Below are 16606 nucleotides of genomic sequence, written 5' to 3' on the forward strand. Positions count from 1 at the left end.
GAGGAGCCTGGCAGGTTACAGTCCATGGGGTCACAAAGAGTCAGATGTGACTGAGCGTCTGAGCACTCTCAAACCTGAATCCCAGGAAGGTGGCAGCCAAGGCTACTCATCCCCTTACCCCCTGCCCGTCCAGGCCTTGAGCTAACCCTGTTTCCTGCTACCATGACACTGAATGAGCAGACATGTGCTGTACTTTTAACATACACACCCTTCCAAACGTGGTGTTTGTTCTGAGACTCAACAGAGGCCAGGAGCCTGGGCAGTCCCTGCCCTGTGTCCCCCTGGACCAGAACCACCTCTCCTCCCCATATTTCTGCCATAGCCCTGAGCCAAGTAGGCAGGGACCTGGGTAGGTCCTTGGAGGCTCCTACAAGGTGGGGCGTTCTGCCAGGCTCAGCCTTGACTGTGCCACATCTCAGGTGGGGTCTCTGAGATGTGGTCAAGGACGCACTCTGGCTAGCAAGTGACAAATGTCTGCCCAAGGTGACTTAAGCAGGAGAGGGGAATCCAGTGGCTCAAAGTGCCAAGTGTGCGGTGGCAATGGGGTCCTGGGGAGGCCTGCCCTCATGGCATGGGCTCCTTTGTGCTGAGTGGCCTCTATCTAAGGACAGCTCTGTCTGCCTGACAGCTCATACACTCCAAGTTTGGGGAGAAAACAGAATTTCTTTCCCCAAACTGCTTCAGCAAAAATCATGGGCCTGACAGCACCAGCCTCAACTGGACTACCTGTCGATGTCTGGGCTGAACCCTGTGGCTGGGGAGATGACCCACATTGTGGGGAGCCGGTGAGGCATTCTGCTCATGACAAAGGTCATGAGGAAGGAGGCTCGGCATACGCAAAGGCGGGATCGAGCCTCAGGAGTCCGCCCGGATATTCTCGAGCATTTTCCCCCCAAAAACCAGAGTCTGCCTACTTTATTGCTTTGTGCTCTCACCTCTGACTTTACTGGGGGCTGTCCCCTACTACCATCTCTCTCTCTCTCTGTCAAAGAGTTAACTTACAGCTCCAATTAATAAAGTTCCTGGGCAATTAGGAGTGTTTAAATCCAAACCCCTCAGATGGCTCTCTAACTCGCCTGACAAGTTTACCCGGACTCCTGCAGCTATGCATACGATTGTTTACAGTCTCCTAGCCTCCAGAGGCACGGGAAGCTTAAGATATTCAAATAGCTTAGAGCCTCTCAGAGTTAAAAACTGTCAGAATAAACTAGTAAAGGATTTCATTGATGAGTCAATGCTTGTTGCCAAGTTTTCACATCCCCTGAATTGTATCCTTGAATGTGTATTAATTAATAGTTGGTATATAGTAAAAAATAAGTAGTGGCCTTGGTGTTAGTAACTTTAGACCCTTAAGGTAATAAATTCTTTCCTTTGTTGTAAGCCCATTACACATCCGCCCTATAGGAGTGCAATTTTATCTTTGGAAGATGGTGCCAAACCTTAAAATAATTACTCTTAGAGAAAATAAGTCTTTGTTGATAAGTCCTTGTCAAGAGTCATAAAATGTTAGTAGGCCTTCTGGCCAGAAGATGATGTAAATCACCTAAACCATTTGTATACGATAAATTTGCAGGAAAGAAACCTTGGTTTTTGATAAGAATCAAAGACTGCTGACTTTGCATCCCCTATTATCCTCTATGTGTAACTTAGGGTATAAAAGCCCCTGTTAAAAATAAAGCTATGGGCCTTGTTCACCAACGCTTGGTCTCCCGTGTCATTCTTCCCTTTAACTTCCAGCTGAGTCTCCATCTGGAGCGCTGAACCCACCACGCTTACTAATCATGCCTGGGCTTCTAAGACCCACTCGAGAAGGTGTCTAGGTGAGGCACCTTCCGCTATTCGAGAGGGGCGCCTCATGGCCTACGTAAGTGGTGCAAACTTCTTGTCTTGAAGTTTTATTGGTCTCCCAAAACCAAGCTACTCAGCTTCTTTTCTCCACTGAATTTTCCTACTGAGCTATCCTCATTCTATTGTTCTCTATATCTCTAATTAGCATATAAATAGTCGCCTAGGCCGTCTCTCCTTCGAATACCGGGATCAGCTGGGGCTGGTCCCCAGCACATGACCTGCTTTAACCTGGGGCCCCCAACTCCCTCTGGCATGGAGAGGTCCCCAAGGGTGGGGACACCCACGGGCAGTTCAGGATGTGCAGATGAGAGCGGTGCACTGGCCAGTGGCCACTTCTGCTCAACCCAGCTGAGGTGGGTCTCCCAGGAGGCCCCACTCACCCGACAGCCTAACCCTGAGGCTTGAACCCAGAGCTCCACTACCCAGCCCAGGCTGGACCCACTCCCTGTGTTGCCCGTCTATACTGGATCGGGGCCTTCCCTGGCAGTCCAGAGGTTAATACTCTGTGCTTCAAACGTAGGGGGTATGTGTTCGATCCCTGGTCGGGGAACTAGGATCCCGCATGCCATAAGGTGAGGCCAAAAAACTCCAAACAAAAAACAACAAATCGGCCACAGCACTGCTCCTGCGGTGGGAGGGAGGCAGGCAGAGATCAGGACTGAGTCTTTTTTTTTTTAATGGCTGCATTTCAAAGAACTGTTTTTTAACTAGGGAAACTCCCAGGAAAGGGCTGCATTAGTGCAACAAAGAGGAGTCTTGACCAGACAGGAGACTTTCCAAACACCTCCAGATGGAGACCTTTCAGCCCACGTAGGCCGATGGGGACACAGGGACTGGGCGAGGGGGAGAGGGGGAGGGACACGCAGCCCCTCCCCTGCCCTGTCCCTGGGCTGGAGTCCCCCACCTGCCCCGACTGGGCACTAAGGCACCTGGGCAGGTAGTGCACGGCCAGGCCCACCAGAGTTGGGGCCAGAGCCCCGTGCCATCAGCAGGCTGGCGGCTCACAGCCCTCCACCTGCAGCCCTTTGCTCAGGAGGAAGGCGTCCTGCTTGGGGTCACGACCCAGGAAGAGCTTCAACATGACACTGGCGTCCTCGGAGCCGCCCGGCCTCAGGATGCAGCTTCTGTAGTCCATGCCGACCTGCCAAGAGGGCACGGGGCTTGAGGAGGGTCGCGCACCCCTCCCTGGCTCTGAGGGGCCCTCGGCATCACCAGGGAGGGACACCCAGCGTCTGGGGGCGTGGGGGGCAGGAGCCCTCAGGGTAAAGGGGCCCAGGCCGGCCTCTCACCTTGCCACTCAGGACGCCCTCCTGCTTGAAGCGCGTGTGGAACATGTCAGCAGAGTATACCTCACTCCATAGGTAGCCATAGTACTGGGCGTCATAGCCACCTGCCAGGTGGCCAAAGGTTGCAGGCATGTTGGTCCCTAGGATGGATGCGGAGAGGCTCTGGTCATGGCCCCTGGGCCCCCTCAGGATTTTTCCCAAGAAAAGGGCCTCGAAGCAGCCCCGTCTGAGGCCCATGCCACAGGAGGGGAACTGGTCTAACACTTCTAGAAAATGGGGGTCTCGTGGGCAACTCACAGAGGGAAATAAGTCTTTGCCCACTTTCTGCTCAAGCTCACAAGGGTTCACCCAGAGCACCTTACAAGATTGGCTGTTCAGGCTCTGATGAGTCAGGGCTCACCTGCGCTGGTCACCGCACTCCCTGAAGGATGTCTTAAGAGGCCCACAGAGGAGTGAACGTCGTGTATATACCAACACACGCATGCTCAAACCTCCACTACTCATACATCCGGGTACAAACCCTTTCCTGACCCCCTGGGCTTCTCACAAAGCACGTGCAGAGCCGCCAGCCCACCGTGGCCCCCACGCGCCACAGCTGGAGCAACAGGCCCAAGGCTTGTGGTAGGATGAGCCCAGAGGCCAGCGGCTCCTCCTGGGCCTTGGCTGAAGCCTGTCAAACAGTCCCCACTTCATACATCACTAGATGACCTTCCCCACCTGGGCAGTGGCCACCACCCCGACCCCTAAGGCACCCAGCTGGAGCACGGCTACCTGGCGTGGCGGGGACCCCGAGGATCTCCTGGCACAGGCGGGCGTACTCCTTGGCCGGGTCTGCGGCTGTCTGCGTGTGCAAGGCCTGGTCTACCTTGGCCAGGACGATCTGGCGCAGGTTGAAGAGACCTGGGGGGAGGTGGGGGTGGGGAGATGGGGCGCTGGGTGTGTGTCCGGGCCACTTCCCCCGGGGGGAGGGGAGAAGGCAGTGGGGCGCTGGGTGTTTGGTGTCTGGGCGGCTCCTTCCTCCCCATTGCACCTGTATTGGCCTGGCGGGACTTGATGAGCTTGTCCAGCAGCTCCTGGGGGATGGAGCTGCCCGTGCGGTAGTGCTGGGACATCCGGAGCAGTGGCTCTGCCTCCCACACCCAGTTCTCCAGCATCTGTGACGGGGCCTCCACAAAGTCCCGCTCCACATGCGTCCCGCTGAACATGGCAAACTCGGCCTGTGGGGGGCGGGCGAGCGGGGAACTGTAGGAGGACCCAGACCCCAACCAACCCGGCACACAGGGAGGCAGAGAGCCTGCCGTCCAGCAGGCCACAGCGCCCCTCCCCACCCACAGAGCCCTAGATGCAGTGGATCTAGGTGGCCGGCAACAGTAGGAGCTCCTTTCTCCTCTTTCCTGCATCTTGACGTTCTTTCTGAAGACAAAGTACCTGATGGCAGTGTGGCTGGAACCCAGGCCTGGCAGACACAGGGCCAGGTGGGCTGAGTGACCTGGCATGTTCTTCCTGGGACCCAAGGAGGCAGTCAGATGTCACTGGCTCCTGGGTCACTGGACCCCTGCCTTTGGGTTCCAGCACCAACTGCAAACAAGCGTCCTTCTCACAGTCTACTGACTGCCCCATGTGTGCATTCTCATGTTTCTGGGGGTGATTTCTCTGTTCTAGATGGCCCCCCAGCGTAGGGCTGAAGTGCTATCCAGCGTCTGGGGAGCGAGAAGGCAATGAGGTGCTCACGGAGATAGTGCGTGTGTCAGATGAGCTTTGTCCAGGTGAGGGTCACAGCCCTGCCAGCCAGGGGCTCAGCATGACTGAACCAACAGCTGGTATCAGACCAGGTGTCATTAAATAGAAACACAGAGCACATGAAGCTGAGTGAGGATCATCCTGAAAACAGGGTGACAAAGACTCACGGGAGGCTGGCTCTGCACAGTCTGCAGGGGTGGTGGCTCAGTAACCGCTCCCTCCACATTCACAGCGACTTTGTAGCACAGAACTGCCTTAACACTGAGAATCAGCTCTACTGAGAAAGACATGACGGCTGCGAGGGAGCCATGAGGGTCACTGGCAGAGGAGTGGTTCAGGGACAGCAAGTCATCCCTGAGTGGATCTCGAGGAAGCTGCACAAGGAGAGGGGCGTGAAGGGGGCTAAAGGTGGTGGGGGCGAGGGCTGGGAGACCCCCACCCTCACACCACAGACAGTAACACCAAAATGAAGAGCTCAACTACTAAACTTACAGGAAAAAAATTTAGAAGAAACTCTTTGTGCCTTGAGTTAGAGAAGAATTTGCAAAACGTGCGAGAAAACATTTAACAACTTAAAAGTCAAAACATTCTGCTCAGAAATACAGCAGCAGAGGTCCCTCCACACCCGAAAGCATCCCTCAGCCATGAAAAGGAGAGAAGCCCTGACACTCACAACCACGTGGACGGACCGAGGACACGACGCTCAGTGAGAGGAGCAGACACAGAAGGACACACAGGGTGTGACTCCACTGATGGGAAACGTGCAGAGCAGGCCAATCCACAGACACAGACAGTGGGCTCCTGGTGGTCAGGGGCTGGGGGGGAGGGGTCGTGGGTAGTGATAGCTAAGGTGTGTGAGGGACATTTTTGGGGTGATGGAAAATTCCCAGAACAGGGCACTGGGATGGCCACATGGCTTGGTGAGATGTTCTGAACTGTCCCCTCACGCTCCGGGGCAGCTTGTGTGAGCATGGCTCTCAGGCTGAGGGCTGACTGCAAGAGGGCTGAGCACAAGCACATGTGCAGCCAGGTCCCAGGGATGGACGTTCATCTGGGGGGCCCGATGAGGAAAGTCCCTGGGACTTAACACACAGGGAACCGGCTCCGCTTATGCCTTTACCCAGGGCTCCCAGCTTCCGGAGCCACGAGGACATCCCTTGCTGTTGTTCACATATCCCGGGCATGGGGGTCAGGGACGGAAGCCAGTACCAACCTTCCTGTAGACCACCACGCCCTGCCCTCCACTCCCCCACACCCACCTGGGAGCAGAGCTGGTGCATCACGTGGCCAAACTCGTGGAAGTAGGTCTCCACCTCGTCGTGCTGCAGCAGGGAGGGCGCATCGGGTGTGGGCTTGGTGAAGTTGGCCACCATGGCAGCGATGGCGATCTGGCGGCTCCCGTCCTTCCGTAAGCAGCCTGGCTGCAGGCCAAAGCAGGCCGCGTGCCCATACTTGCCTTCCCTGGGTGGGGACCAGGGACGTGGGGTCAGTCTTGGCCACTGGGGGTGGGCGGAGAGGGTGCCCAGCCCAGCCTGGCTGACGGGTCCCCCGTGCACACACCGAGGGTAGAGGTCCAGGTAGAACTTGCCGATGAGCTTGCCGGAGGCCGCATCCCGCACGGCATAGAGCGCCACGTCCTCGTGCCACACGGCGGCGCCCTCCTCCAGCTGGAAGCTGAGGCCCAGGAGCTCCTGGTAGATGCCCAGCAGCCCGCGGGTCACCACCTGCATGGGAAAGTACTCCTTGAGCAGATTCTGGTCCACACGGTAGCGCGTCTCCTCCACCTGGTTCATATAGTAGCGCATGTCCCAGGCGTTGATGCGCCCGTCAAAAGCCAGGCCGCGCTGCTCGCACTCCGCCCTCTTCAGCTCCAGGATCACCGCCCGCTCCTGCTCCCCGAGTGGCTTCAGCTTCTGCGCCAGCTCATCTGTGGGCGATGGGGGTTGTGTGAGGCTCAGCTACCTCCCTGGGCCACCCCTAGCCCCCACCACTCACCCAACACGGGACCCCCAAGGGTGGACAGAGTGGGGCTCGCAGGCAGCACCTCGTCCAGTTGAGGTGGACCTCAGCCCTCACACCTCCCCCCAGGCACCTGGGGCAAGGGGGCGGGGTTACCTAGGAAAGTGGCCACCACCTGGCTGGTCTTGGCCATGTTCATCTCTAGCACATAGTCGGCGTGTGTGCTGAACCCCAGCAGATGGGACTTCTGAGCCCGCAGCCTCACCAGTTCCCTGAGAATGGCGCAGTTCTCCTAGAGCCCACAGATGGACAGATAGACGGTAGCACTGGAGCCATAGGCCAGGTGTCCACAAGAGGGCTCTCAGGTTCCTGGCAGCCATGGCTAGTGCCCCCACGATCCACCCCCGCAACCCCCACTGCCCAGATTTCTCTGCACTTGCTCCTGTCATAACACACGGTCTTTATAATCCACGGGGCCTCCCTGGGCTCAGGGCTCTGCCGGCACCTGAGGGCTTCACTCAGCCCCCCCAGCTTGTGGGACAGACACAGAGCAACATTGACTGGGTTCATTTACAAGGAGAAATAGGCCTGTTCACAACAGGAAACCTAACTACACCCAGAAGCTGTTAGAGAACGTCCAGAAGATGAGGGGCCGGGAGCTGGTGGCCAGCAGTGCCGTCTCCACGGCACCAAGGCCCTAACCCAGGATTGCCCCAGTCAAGTCCATGGCCAGGAGAGGGAAGTGCCAACCCCTCCCATCCAGGCCAGCCCTGGGACTGGCAGACTCAACAGCCCTTGGGGCTGAGCCAGACCCAGGGGCGCTGAGAGGGGAGGCCGAGATCGAGCCCCGCTGGGCACCGTGCAATGGGTGGCTCCTTGCCTCCTTGCACCGGCAGTTGAAGGCCTCCTCCACTTTCCTCCGGGTCTCGGGCACGTGGCATTTCTTCAGGAGGGGAAAGTAGTGCGGGTACTTGAGCGTGACCTTCAGTTTCTCATCCTCGGTCTTCTCCAGTGAATTTAGAAAGTCTTCAGGGAGCCCTCCTGTGGGGGCCAAATTGGGGGCTCTGAGGGGACTGGCAGGCTGCCCAGCTGAGGTGGGAGGGGTGGAAGCCCCCACGGATGGGAGGTGAGGAATGCGATGGCAGGCTGGGCTTCCCCATGCCCTCTGCAAGGGTCTGCACCCAGAGGAGCAATGTTGAGGGCTCTCCCACCTCAAAGCTCTGCTCCCTCAGGATGCCCTGAGGGAGGGGGGAGGTGGAGCTGTGTCCTGTCACCCCAGGTCAGCCTGCACCCCACAACAGGCGCCACCCTGGGACGGCGTGGACTGCCGCCTCCTCCCATGTCCTTCCTGGGTGAGAGGCCACAGCAGGAGGTGGAACCTGCCAGGTGGGTTTCCCAGCTCCGGGTGACTGAGGGACCCGGGAGCAACAGCTCCCTGGCAGCCAGACCTCAGTTCTGACCACCCCGCTGGGGCCACGCCAGGGAGAGGACACAGCGAGCCCAGCTCAGTCCATGTGCAACAGGAGGTGCTTCAAGAACTACAGGGACGCGTCCATTTGAAGGGGCCAAACTGGGACAATGAGCATCTAAGAAAGTGAGGACAGCAAGGACACCCCCAGTGGACAGACCAGGGCCCGGAAGCCCGTGGATGCGAGGACACGGCCGGGGCTGTGGGGGGCTAGTTCTGACACGTGGGAGGACACCCACTAAGACAGGGACAGGACACGAGCCGGTGACAGTGCGAGGAGCTGGAGCCGTCAGGATTCTTAGGAGAAATCACTGATCATGAGGGGAAAACAGCCGACACTACAGAGGCGATGCCGGGCGGAAGTCCTAGAACTTCCACCGGTGGAAGGCCCCCGACGGGGACTTAGAAAAAGAAGACAGGGTTTCATACATGTATACACGACTCTCTCTAGAGGCTGGGGTGGGGAAGAAAACAGAGACACAACACCCTACCTACGTTCCTGTAAAATGACTCTCCAAAGCCTTTCGCAACCCAGAGAAATGACCCGGCATGGCTCCTGCTCAGCAGGGACTGAAACCCTGCCAGGCGGCCACACATGTCCAACTGCCATCCCAGCCCCGTGAGACTGGTCACCGGGCTCTGAGTGGCTGTTCCACGTGCTGGGGGTTCACATTCCTGCCCAGGAGGCCAGGCCGAACTAGCCGGGCCCTGGGCTGGACAGTGGGCAGAAAAGCAGCCCCATAGGACAGTGGACTCCAGAGGCCTGGGATGGCCCTTTGGCCTGAGAACCTTTGGAGCCACATGGGCCTTGCTTCCTGGGACACAACAGTAGGGACAAAAAGTCAGAGTGGCAGAGGTCAGCGTGATGGACCTAAAGCTCCTGCTCAGGACAGAGCACATCTGTGTCCCTGAGTCCCTACTGACCAGAGACCCAGGCAGTATCACAGCGTATGTGACAGCACCCTCGGACTCCCGGGCAGGGCTCACAGGCTATTGCCCACCTGCCTGGATTCTGCAAAATTGTCAGTGTGGGTAAAACGGAAGCAAATCTGTCAACAGGGAAGGCATCTGGAGAGATTAGAATGGAACATGAGGCTTAACTTGAGCTGATTGGGGCCAGAAATGAAAAGCCAGTCATCAGGATGGGTGGGGACCCCATCCCGAGAGGGCCTGTACCTAGGGACACAGGAGGCACCATCCCTGTTGATGGGTCTGGAGGCCCCAGCACAGGAGTTGCACACATACAGGGAGGCCAGGCCCGGGGCATGCATGGGGTCTCCCTGGTACTATTCTCGCCACTTTCCCACAGGCACCAAATTTTCAAAATAAGGCATCTGGGGAAGAAGGTAGAAGCTGAGAAAACCTCCCAGGCCCCAGGCCTTCAAGCCCCCATACACAGCCAGATTGGGAGGACACCATGAGGTTAAAGGATCATACCTCACAGAAAGGGTAGGGCAGAATCTCGGCAGACAGACCCCGGCCCTCTCCAAGGAAGGATCCAGGACCTTGGGCTCCAAACTCCCGGAGTGCCCGTGGTGAAGGCCCTCCCAGGGAATGCTCCCCTCCACTGCCCATCACCCTGTGCACCCTCACGCACCCAGCTCTTCGCGTGTGAACGGTAGGAAGGTCGTGTCCTCGTTCAGGTTCTTGTTGAAGTCGATGCACAGGAGACTCAGCTTCTTCTTGATACTCTTGATTTTCTGATGGAAGAAGACTGTTGTGAGAGTCCAGGGAAATGGAAAGAGTGGGGGTTCTAGATTTGGGGCCCACCAGGGGTTGTGCTGAGCTTAGGTATCTGAAGCCTAGACCCTGACCCCCTGTTCTTGCTTCCCAGTGATCAGTGAAGGACCTGGAAGCAGGGGTGCCCCATAGAGACCACTACTCTCACAGCCCTGGGGAATCTAAGCTTTGGCCATCTTAAGGGACCTAAACTGTTCATTCAGAGTCCATCTGGTTTTCAGAAACAGAAACTGACCAGCCTGGGTTCAGGAACAAGGAGAAGGGGAGCTGAGGAAAGAGCCGGCTCCCCTGGGCCCTGGGCCCTGAGCCAGGGTGGGGGCTGGGCCTGGGCCTAGGCATGAGGGTCATCACAGGCTAGGCTCTCACCTCCTGTGTCTCCTCTGGCAGGTGCAGCCCGTTCCTCCGGCCTAGTTTGATTAATCGCTCCAGGTACCTTGATGCCTCGGGTCTCAGTGAGTCCTTCTGGACCTTCTCCTGGAACAAGAAAACCATAGAGACATTGCCGAATGCCTGCGAGGCCATGGAGAAGCAGGACGTCATCACTGGAAGGAATGTAGGATGGTGCAGTCGTGCTGGAAGGGAGTTTACAGGTTTCCTGAAAAGCGAAACTTCCTAACAAAGCAGCTATCGCAGGACTCAGCACTGCAGGCCCGAGCACTGACCCAGGGAACCAGATTCAAGTCCACATAGGACCTTGCGTGACTAGGGACAGCCCCAAACCAAAGCTGCTGGGGGCTGCCCCAGGGCAATGGGTGATGGGGCAGCTGTGTCAATGTTAGGACCCTGCTGTGACACTGACTTGTCACAAAATGTGACTTCAGGGACAAGCAGGCAAAGCTCAACTGGGACCTCTCTGAATCATTTCTTCCAACTACATGTGAACCTACAATGGTCTCAATAAACACTTCAGTTAACACCGCCTGTGCTTTCTGAGGCCCCCGCCCCCGAGTCTGCACAAAGTACCCCAGGGCCTTCCTGGTCCCAAGGCGGACATGTCTGGCAGGTTCTAAAAACCACCCACCAGCCACGCGAGGAGCACCTGCAGCCCCCTGACGCGGGCAGCAGTGCTCGGCCGGCACTGCCAGGGAGGCAGGAAATGCACACACCTGTCACTAGTCCCTTCACCTCACGTGGGAGATGGGATGTCCCCTTGAGGTGACCCCAGCAAGGTCAGGGATGTGAGATGACGTGCATGTGGGAAGGCCTTGCACGCCTTTCCTCCTCCCGCTTGTCTCTGTCACGTCTCTAACATTGTCTGTTGTGGTAAAACGGCCCCACTGCCCCCTGCAGGGCTCTGTCCACCTCATGAAGCCGGGGGGCAGGAGGTCCACACTCTGGCCTGGCTCTCGCTCACCTGCAGCCAGACAATCCTCTGGTACACGTCCTGCCTCATGCTCATTTCCACATCGAATTCCGACAGCTTCTTGTCCGCCTCTGTGCTTGCTGTGCGGATGTCCTTGGAGGGAGAGACGTGCTGGGGGAAGTCAAGGATGTTCCTCTGAACTGAAACGGGGAGACAGTACAGGTGAGAGAACGGCCTTGCATTGAAATGGGCAGGTGAAGCCCTGGGCGAGAGATGAGCGTGGTTAACCCTGTCCTCAGGGACTCATGGTCCAGATGGGATGGCACTCAGTTCTGGACACCTCAAGCTGAGAAGGATGGGAACAGGAACAGTATGAGACCAGGAGAGGCTGAAGGGACTCAGCGCCAGAAAGGGCCCCGGCGGCCCATGGCCATGCTGCAGGGCACCAACAATTTTATACTTCAAGGCGCACCACGTGCGTGAGATAGGGGGTGTGTGGCAACTGTGAGAACACACGCTTCCGCTGCGTCACCATGTGACCCACAGCCCCACTCCCAGGTGGACACCCAAGAGGAGCAGAACACTGTCCACCCAAAAAACTGTCCACACATCATCATAGCAGCGTGATCCATAGCGACCAACCGTGGACACAACCCAGGTATCTGTCGGCAGACGACTAGACACACATGCGCCTCTGCACATGGGAGCATCACTCAGACATGAAAAGGAGAGAAGCCCTGACACTCGCTACCACAGGGACAGACCCTGAGAACATGATGCTCAGTGAGAGAAGCAGACACAGAAGGACACACAGGGTGTGACTCCACTGATGGGAAACGTGCAGAGCAGGCTGATCCACAGACACAGAGAGTGGGTTCACATTGTCAGGAAGTGACTGCTAATGGAGATGGGGGACCTCTTTGGGGTGATGAAAAGTTCTAGAATTAGATACTGGTGATGGCTGTATATGCTAAATACACTAAAAACCAATGAAATCTAGGCTTTATGTGGGCAGATTACATGGTATGTGAAATGTATCTCAACAGTTCTTTTATACCACCGAGTGGTATACAGGAACTTAGTTGCCCAACCAGGGATTGAACCTGCGCCCCCAGCAGTGGAAGTGTGGAGTCCTAACCATCAGACCATTAGGGAAGCCCCCTTCAACAGAGCAATTTTTTTAAAAGTGTATACTTTTCAGGGGGGAGAGGGGCCTGAAGTACCATCACGGTTTGGTGGCTTCCATGGCCCCAGGCCACTGAGAATGTCCCAGGGCTGGTGGGTCAGCTGCACAGTAGACCCTCCAGAGGTGGTGATCTGCTCAGCTGATTGGACCAAACATGGCAGGGTCTGAGGGGGCCCTGACACTAGCTGCCCGATAGCGAGCCATGAAAAGGACAGAAGCGGCCTCTGTGCATGTGGGATTTGAACGCTGTGACGGCACTGAGTGGACAACAGAACAGCAGAGTGTGGGATTAGTCCGGGCGGCTGGTTGGGCCGAGGGGGCGCGGGAAGGGGCACCAGGCAGGGCTCAGCCTGTACTCAGACAGCCCAACACCCAGCAAAGCAGGGGGAGGGGCTTCCCGGGTGGTCCAGTGGCTAAGACTCCAAACTCCCAATGCAGGGGGCACAGGTTCAATCCCTGGTCTAGGAACTAGATCCCACGTGCTGCATGGCACAGCCCAAAAAAAAAAAAAAAAAAGTAAAAAAATAATATAATTTGGTCTACTGAGGAGAGATGGAAAGGCCACAGGAGTGGGGGTTGAGAGACCAGATCTTGTCTGGCAGGGTTACGCCCCAGGTGGGAATTTGCACCAACCAGCCTCCAGAGCCTCCTGCTGGAGATGAGAGGGGAGACAGGTCTGCCCCACCCCAGCAGGTGACTGGCGGGCAAAACTGGCCTATGGGCTCTTGATCCACCGCCTGCACCATGGCCCCCACCTCTGAGCCCATGGCACACTGGCCTCCATGGGGTGGCCCCTCTGGAGTCTGAGCATGCAGCCGGGCCTGACACACCCAGCGCCATGCAGCATCAGGGACACGTGAGGCTCCTGCAGCCGGAGTTCAGGGATTCTAGACGGTTCTCAGAGAACAGCTTTCCCAGAGATGCAGAGACAGGGGTTTCCCTGGCTCAGCGTTCTCTGCCTCATCAGCCTCTGCAGAGGGGGCTTGGGAGGCGGACTGGGGATCTGTCTGACCACACAAAGTTGTAGGACAGACCCCCATAGATAAGAGGAGGGAAGGAACTCCAGAGTGACAAGAAGGGCGCCCCAGGGGATCAGGTTACTCAGAGCACATGGTGGTGGCTGGGGTCAGAAAACCAAAGGGGACCAAGTTCAGCCGCTCGGAGGAAACAAACAACCCCTGGGACTCCAGTTTCAAGGCTGGCAGGTGAGCTGGTCTGATGACATGGCCCCGGGGGATAGTGCAAGCCAGCCAGGCCTGGCTGTCTCCCGTTGACCAAGGCCCACCAGGGGCCTTTTCCAGCCAGCGCCTCTCTCCACTGGGTCCCTGGGAAGGAGGTGGCGTTGCCAGGTCTGGGCATGGCTCACCTGTGTAGGACACCTCCACGTCAGCCAGCGCCTTGAGCGTGTTCTCGTAGGACACATCCTGGGGCTCCTGGGCGCCCACGCGGTCATAAACGCGCTTGGTCTGCTCGATGAGTTCGGTGGTAAGCTCGGCGATCTGCTGGGCACTCAGGTCCCACCGGAGGTGGTTCACGGCTGAGCACGGCGCCACCACGTCCAGGGCATCCCCTGTGCAGGCTGGACCCGGGAGACAGACCCCACACCCAGCAGGTCAGTGTCAGGCCCGCAATCAGGGTCAGAGTAACAGGGTTGGGGGAGACCCCAGGGCTGTGTGTGGACATGTGGAACAATTGGTCCTCAAACTTAAAGGGATCCTGCCCCCAGGGAACACTGTGGTTGTCACAATCAGGGAGTGATACCACTGCATCATTGGGGTCAGGCATGCTGCTCAACACCCCAAAGTGCCCAGGACAGCCCTCGCAGGAAGACTCAGCCCCCAAAGTCATCAGTGCTGAGCACACACCTGCGTTTCACTGAAAGAACACCTGCCTGCAGGGTGGAACCCCGAGTTCCCTGAATGTGACATGTGTACTGTGTTATTTTTCTAAAAGAGGGGGAAGCCCTGACAATTAAGACTTCCCTAGCCCCCACACCTCCACCCCCTCCCCCCGCCCCCACCAAGAGTTTTCTGGATGAGAGTCTGGTCTCCACTGACAGCTGTCACTTAAAAATCTTTGGGCAGTATTCTACAGTGTACTTGCCTCACTGGGTTCCAAGACAGTTCTGTTCTCCGCACCCTAGGTTGCCCCATGTCACAGATGGGAACCCTGAGATAGCCTGATCCCATAGCCAGCAAGCGATAAGGATGGTTGAAAGTCAAGCAGCCTACTTCTCCTCCCATGCCTTGAACTAGCAGATGGCGCTCACCCCATCTTTGGAAATCTGCACACCCTGTGGTTGTCGGGTCCTGTCCCCTTTCAGGGCTCCACTCAGGATTAAAGTTCAAACCCTTTATCAGAGTCTACACCTGCAGTTGCCAAACACTGTCGCAACTGTTTCTGTCTAGCCCCTGAGCTAAAGGTGATTCTGCTGTGACCAAGAAGTTGTGTGGCCTGCCTGCCAAGTCTAAACCACTTGGCCCTACACAGACAGGTTCACTGACCCCTGCTCTACTTGGTCCAGACTCTACTGGGTCCAGCACAGCAGGTTTGGCCAGCTGGTTTGGTCAATTTCTCTGTGCCTGGACACACAGGCTTTTTCTTCGAGAAGTTTCCTGAGCCTTCCTACAGTTGTCCCCTCTGCCCAGAGCCCTACCATATCAGTTCTCCTTTTCACATCCCTTTCTCAGAGAGGGCCCTGATGGCGTTCCTGTAGCATCTGTAGGTTGGCAACGGCTATAGAGAAGGCAATGGCACCCCACTCCAGTACTCTTGCCTGGAGAATCCCAGGGACAGAGGAGCCTAGTGGGCTGCTGTCTATGGGGTCGCACAGAGTCGGACATGACTGAAGCGACTTAGCAGCAGTAGCAGCAGCAGGGTTTGAAAACTTTGAGCAGGCATGTTTGTAAACATTCACTGTCACCTACGTGCCAGGTCTCTAACAATCCTGAACCAAAGAAAGCAGACTACATTCCTGCCTTACTGCGGCCTGAATAACGGTAATTATGATTATCATCAATATAGGCTGCAGAGGATAGGTTGGGCAAGACAAAATTCGAGGTGGCCCTACTCAACATCCTGGGTGACTTCCTAAAACACGGTTGGTATGCAGGTGACATTGCTCCCCTAAAGGAAAACCCTTCTGTGGTGCCCCACTGTGCTTCACATAAAAGGGACCTGCAGCTGTGCCTTAGCCAAAATGACTTATTGCTCCCCAAACGTCTTACTGGTGTGCTTGCCTCCCTCGCGATTCCCACCACCTGGGACAGCTGCTTCTCCCCACCAAATTCAAGCTGAATGAAATGCCACCTCCTCCGAGAAGCCCTCCAGGACCGCCCCCCCCCCCAAAGAAGCACCACCAGCCATGGCACCGATCACTGTCTAAAGCCCCCGCTTGCTTTTTGCCTGTCGAACGTCCGGCTGTGGACCTAAGTCTAGAACTCCCTTGGAGTTCACCTCAGGGCAGACCCATCCTCAGGAGAAGTAACGGAGTTTGCCGAATGAGTGAAGCGCTGAAAAACCTGAATCATTCATTCGGCAACCGAGGGGGCGGGGTTCCAAGCTCGCCGACCCCCATCCCCAGCCTGGGCCGAGGTCACTCGAGGGTCACTGGCTCCGTTCTAAGGCCCCAGGGGCGACCCCGGGAGGGGCATAGGGCTCCCGGGTCCGACGAGCGGGGCCACACCAAGAAACGGCCTGTACCTGCAGGAGGCTTCATAGCTGGCGGGTGTGCACCGGCGGCCCCTGCTTCCACCTGGTCCGTGTCCGCGCAGCGGCCAGCAGCCTCCTTCCACCCACTCAGAGAACGCAAATGTCCACACCGAGGCGCCCGCCGCACGCGCGCTCACTGAATGCTGGGAGACTCGTGCGCTGGAGAGCAGGGCGCTTGCGCGCCCTAGCTCCGCCCAAAGCCCGTGGCGGTGCTCCAGATGGCTGACTCACTCTGCGCCTGCGCCGGGACCACCCCCGTCAGTCATTTGTTCTCGGTTGTGAGAGGGTGGAGCTTTCGGGGAGGCGAGGAACAGGCGTTTCCGTGGAAACCCGCACAGCTGGCGCCTCCGAGCTTTTTATCTGGG

At 57.3% G+C, this 16606-nt stretch overlaps 1 protein-coding gene across 1 annotated transcript; it reads right to left on the reverse strand.

Moving 5' to 3' along the window:
- Positions 1-2507: 2507 nt before the first annotated feature.
- THOP1 (thimet oligopeptidase 1) lies at positions 2508-16391 on the reverse strand. Its single transcript, XM_005888336.3, has 13 exons — positions 16233-16391; positions 13897-14109; positions 11396-11544; positions 10408-10515; positions 9899-10001; positions 7714-7874; positions 6990-7125; positions 6435-6801; positions 6134-6335; positions 4165-4351; positions 3906-4034; positions 3138-3274; positions 2508-2989 (listed from the first exon to the last, which is right to left on the reverse strand). Exons 1-13 carry the CDS (start codon positions 16246-16248, stop codon positions 2834-2836), a joined length of 2064 nt encoding a protein of 687 aa, XP_005888398.2. The 5' UTR covers positions 16249-16391; the 3' UTR covers positions 2508-2833.
- Between the last annotated feature and the right edge of the window lie 215 nt (positions 16392-16606).

The sequence above is a fragment of the Bos mutus genome, chromosome 7, assembly GCF_027580195.1.
Source record: "Bos mutus isolate GX-2022 chromosome 7, NWIPB_WYAK_1.1, whole genome shotgun sequence".
Classification (NCBI taxonomy): domain Eukaryota; kingdom Metazoa; phylum Chordata; class Mammalia; order Artiodactyla; family Bovidae; genus Bos; species Bos mutus.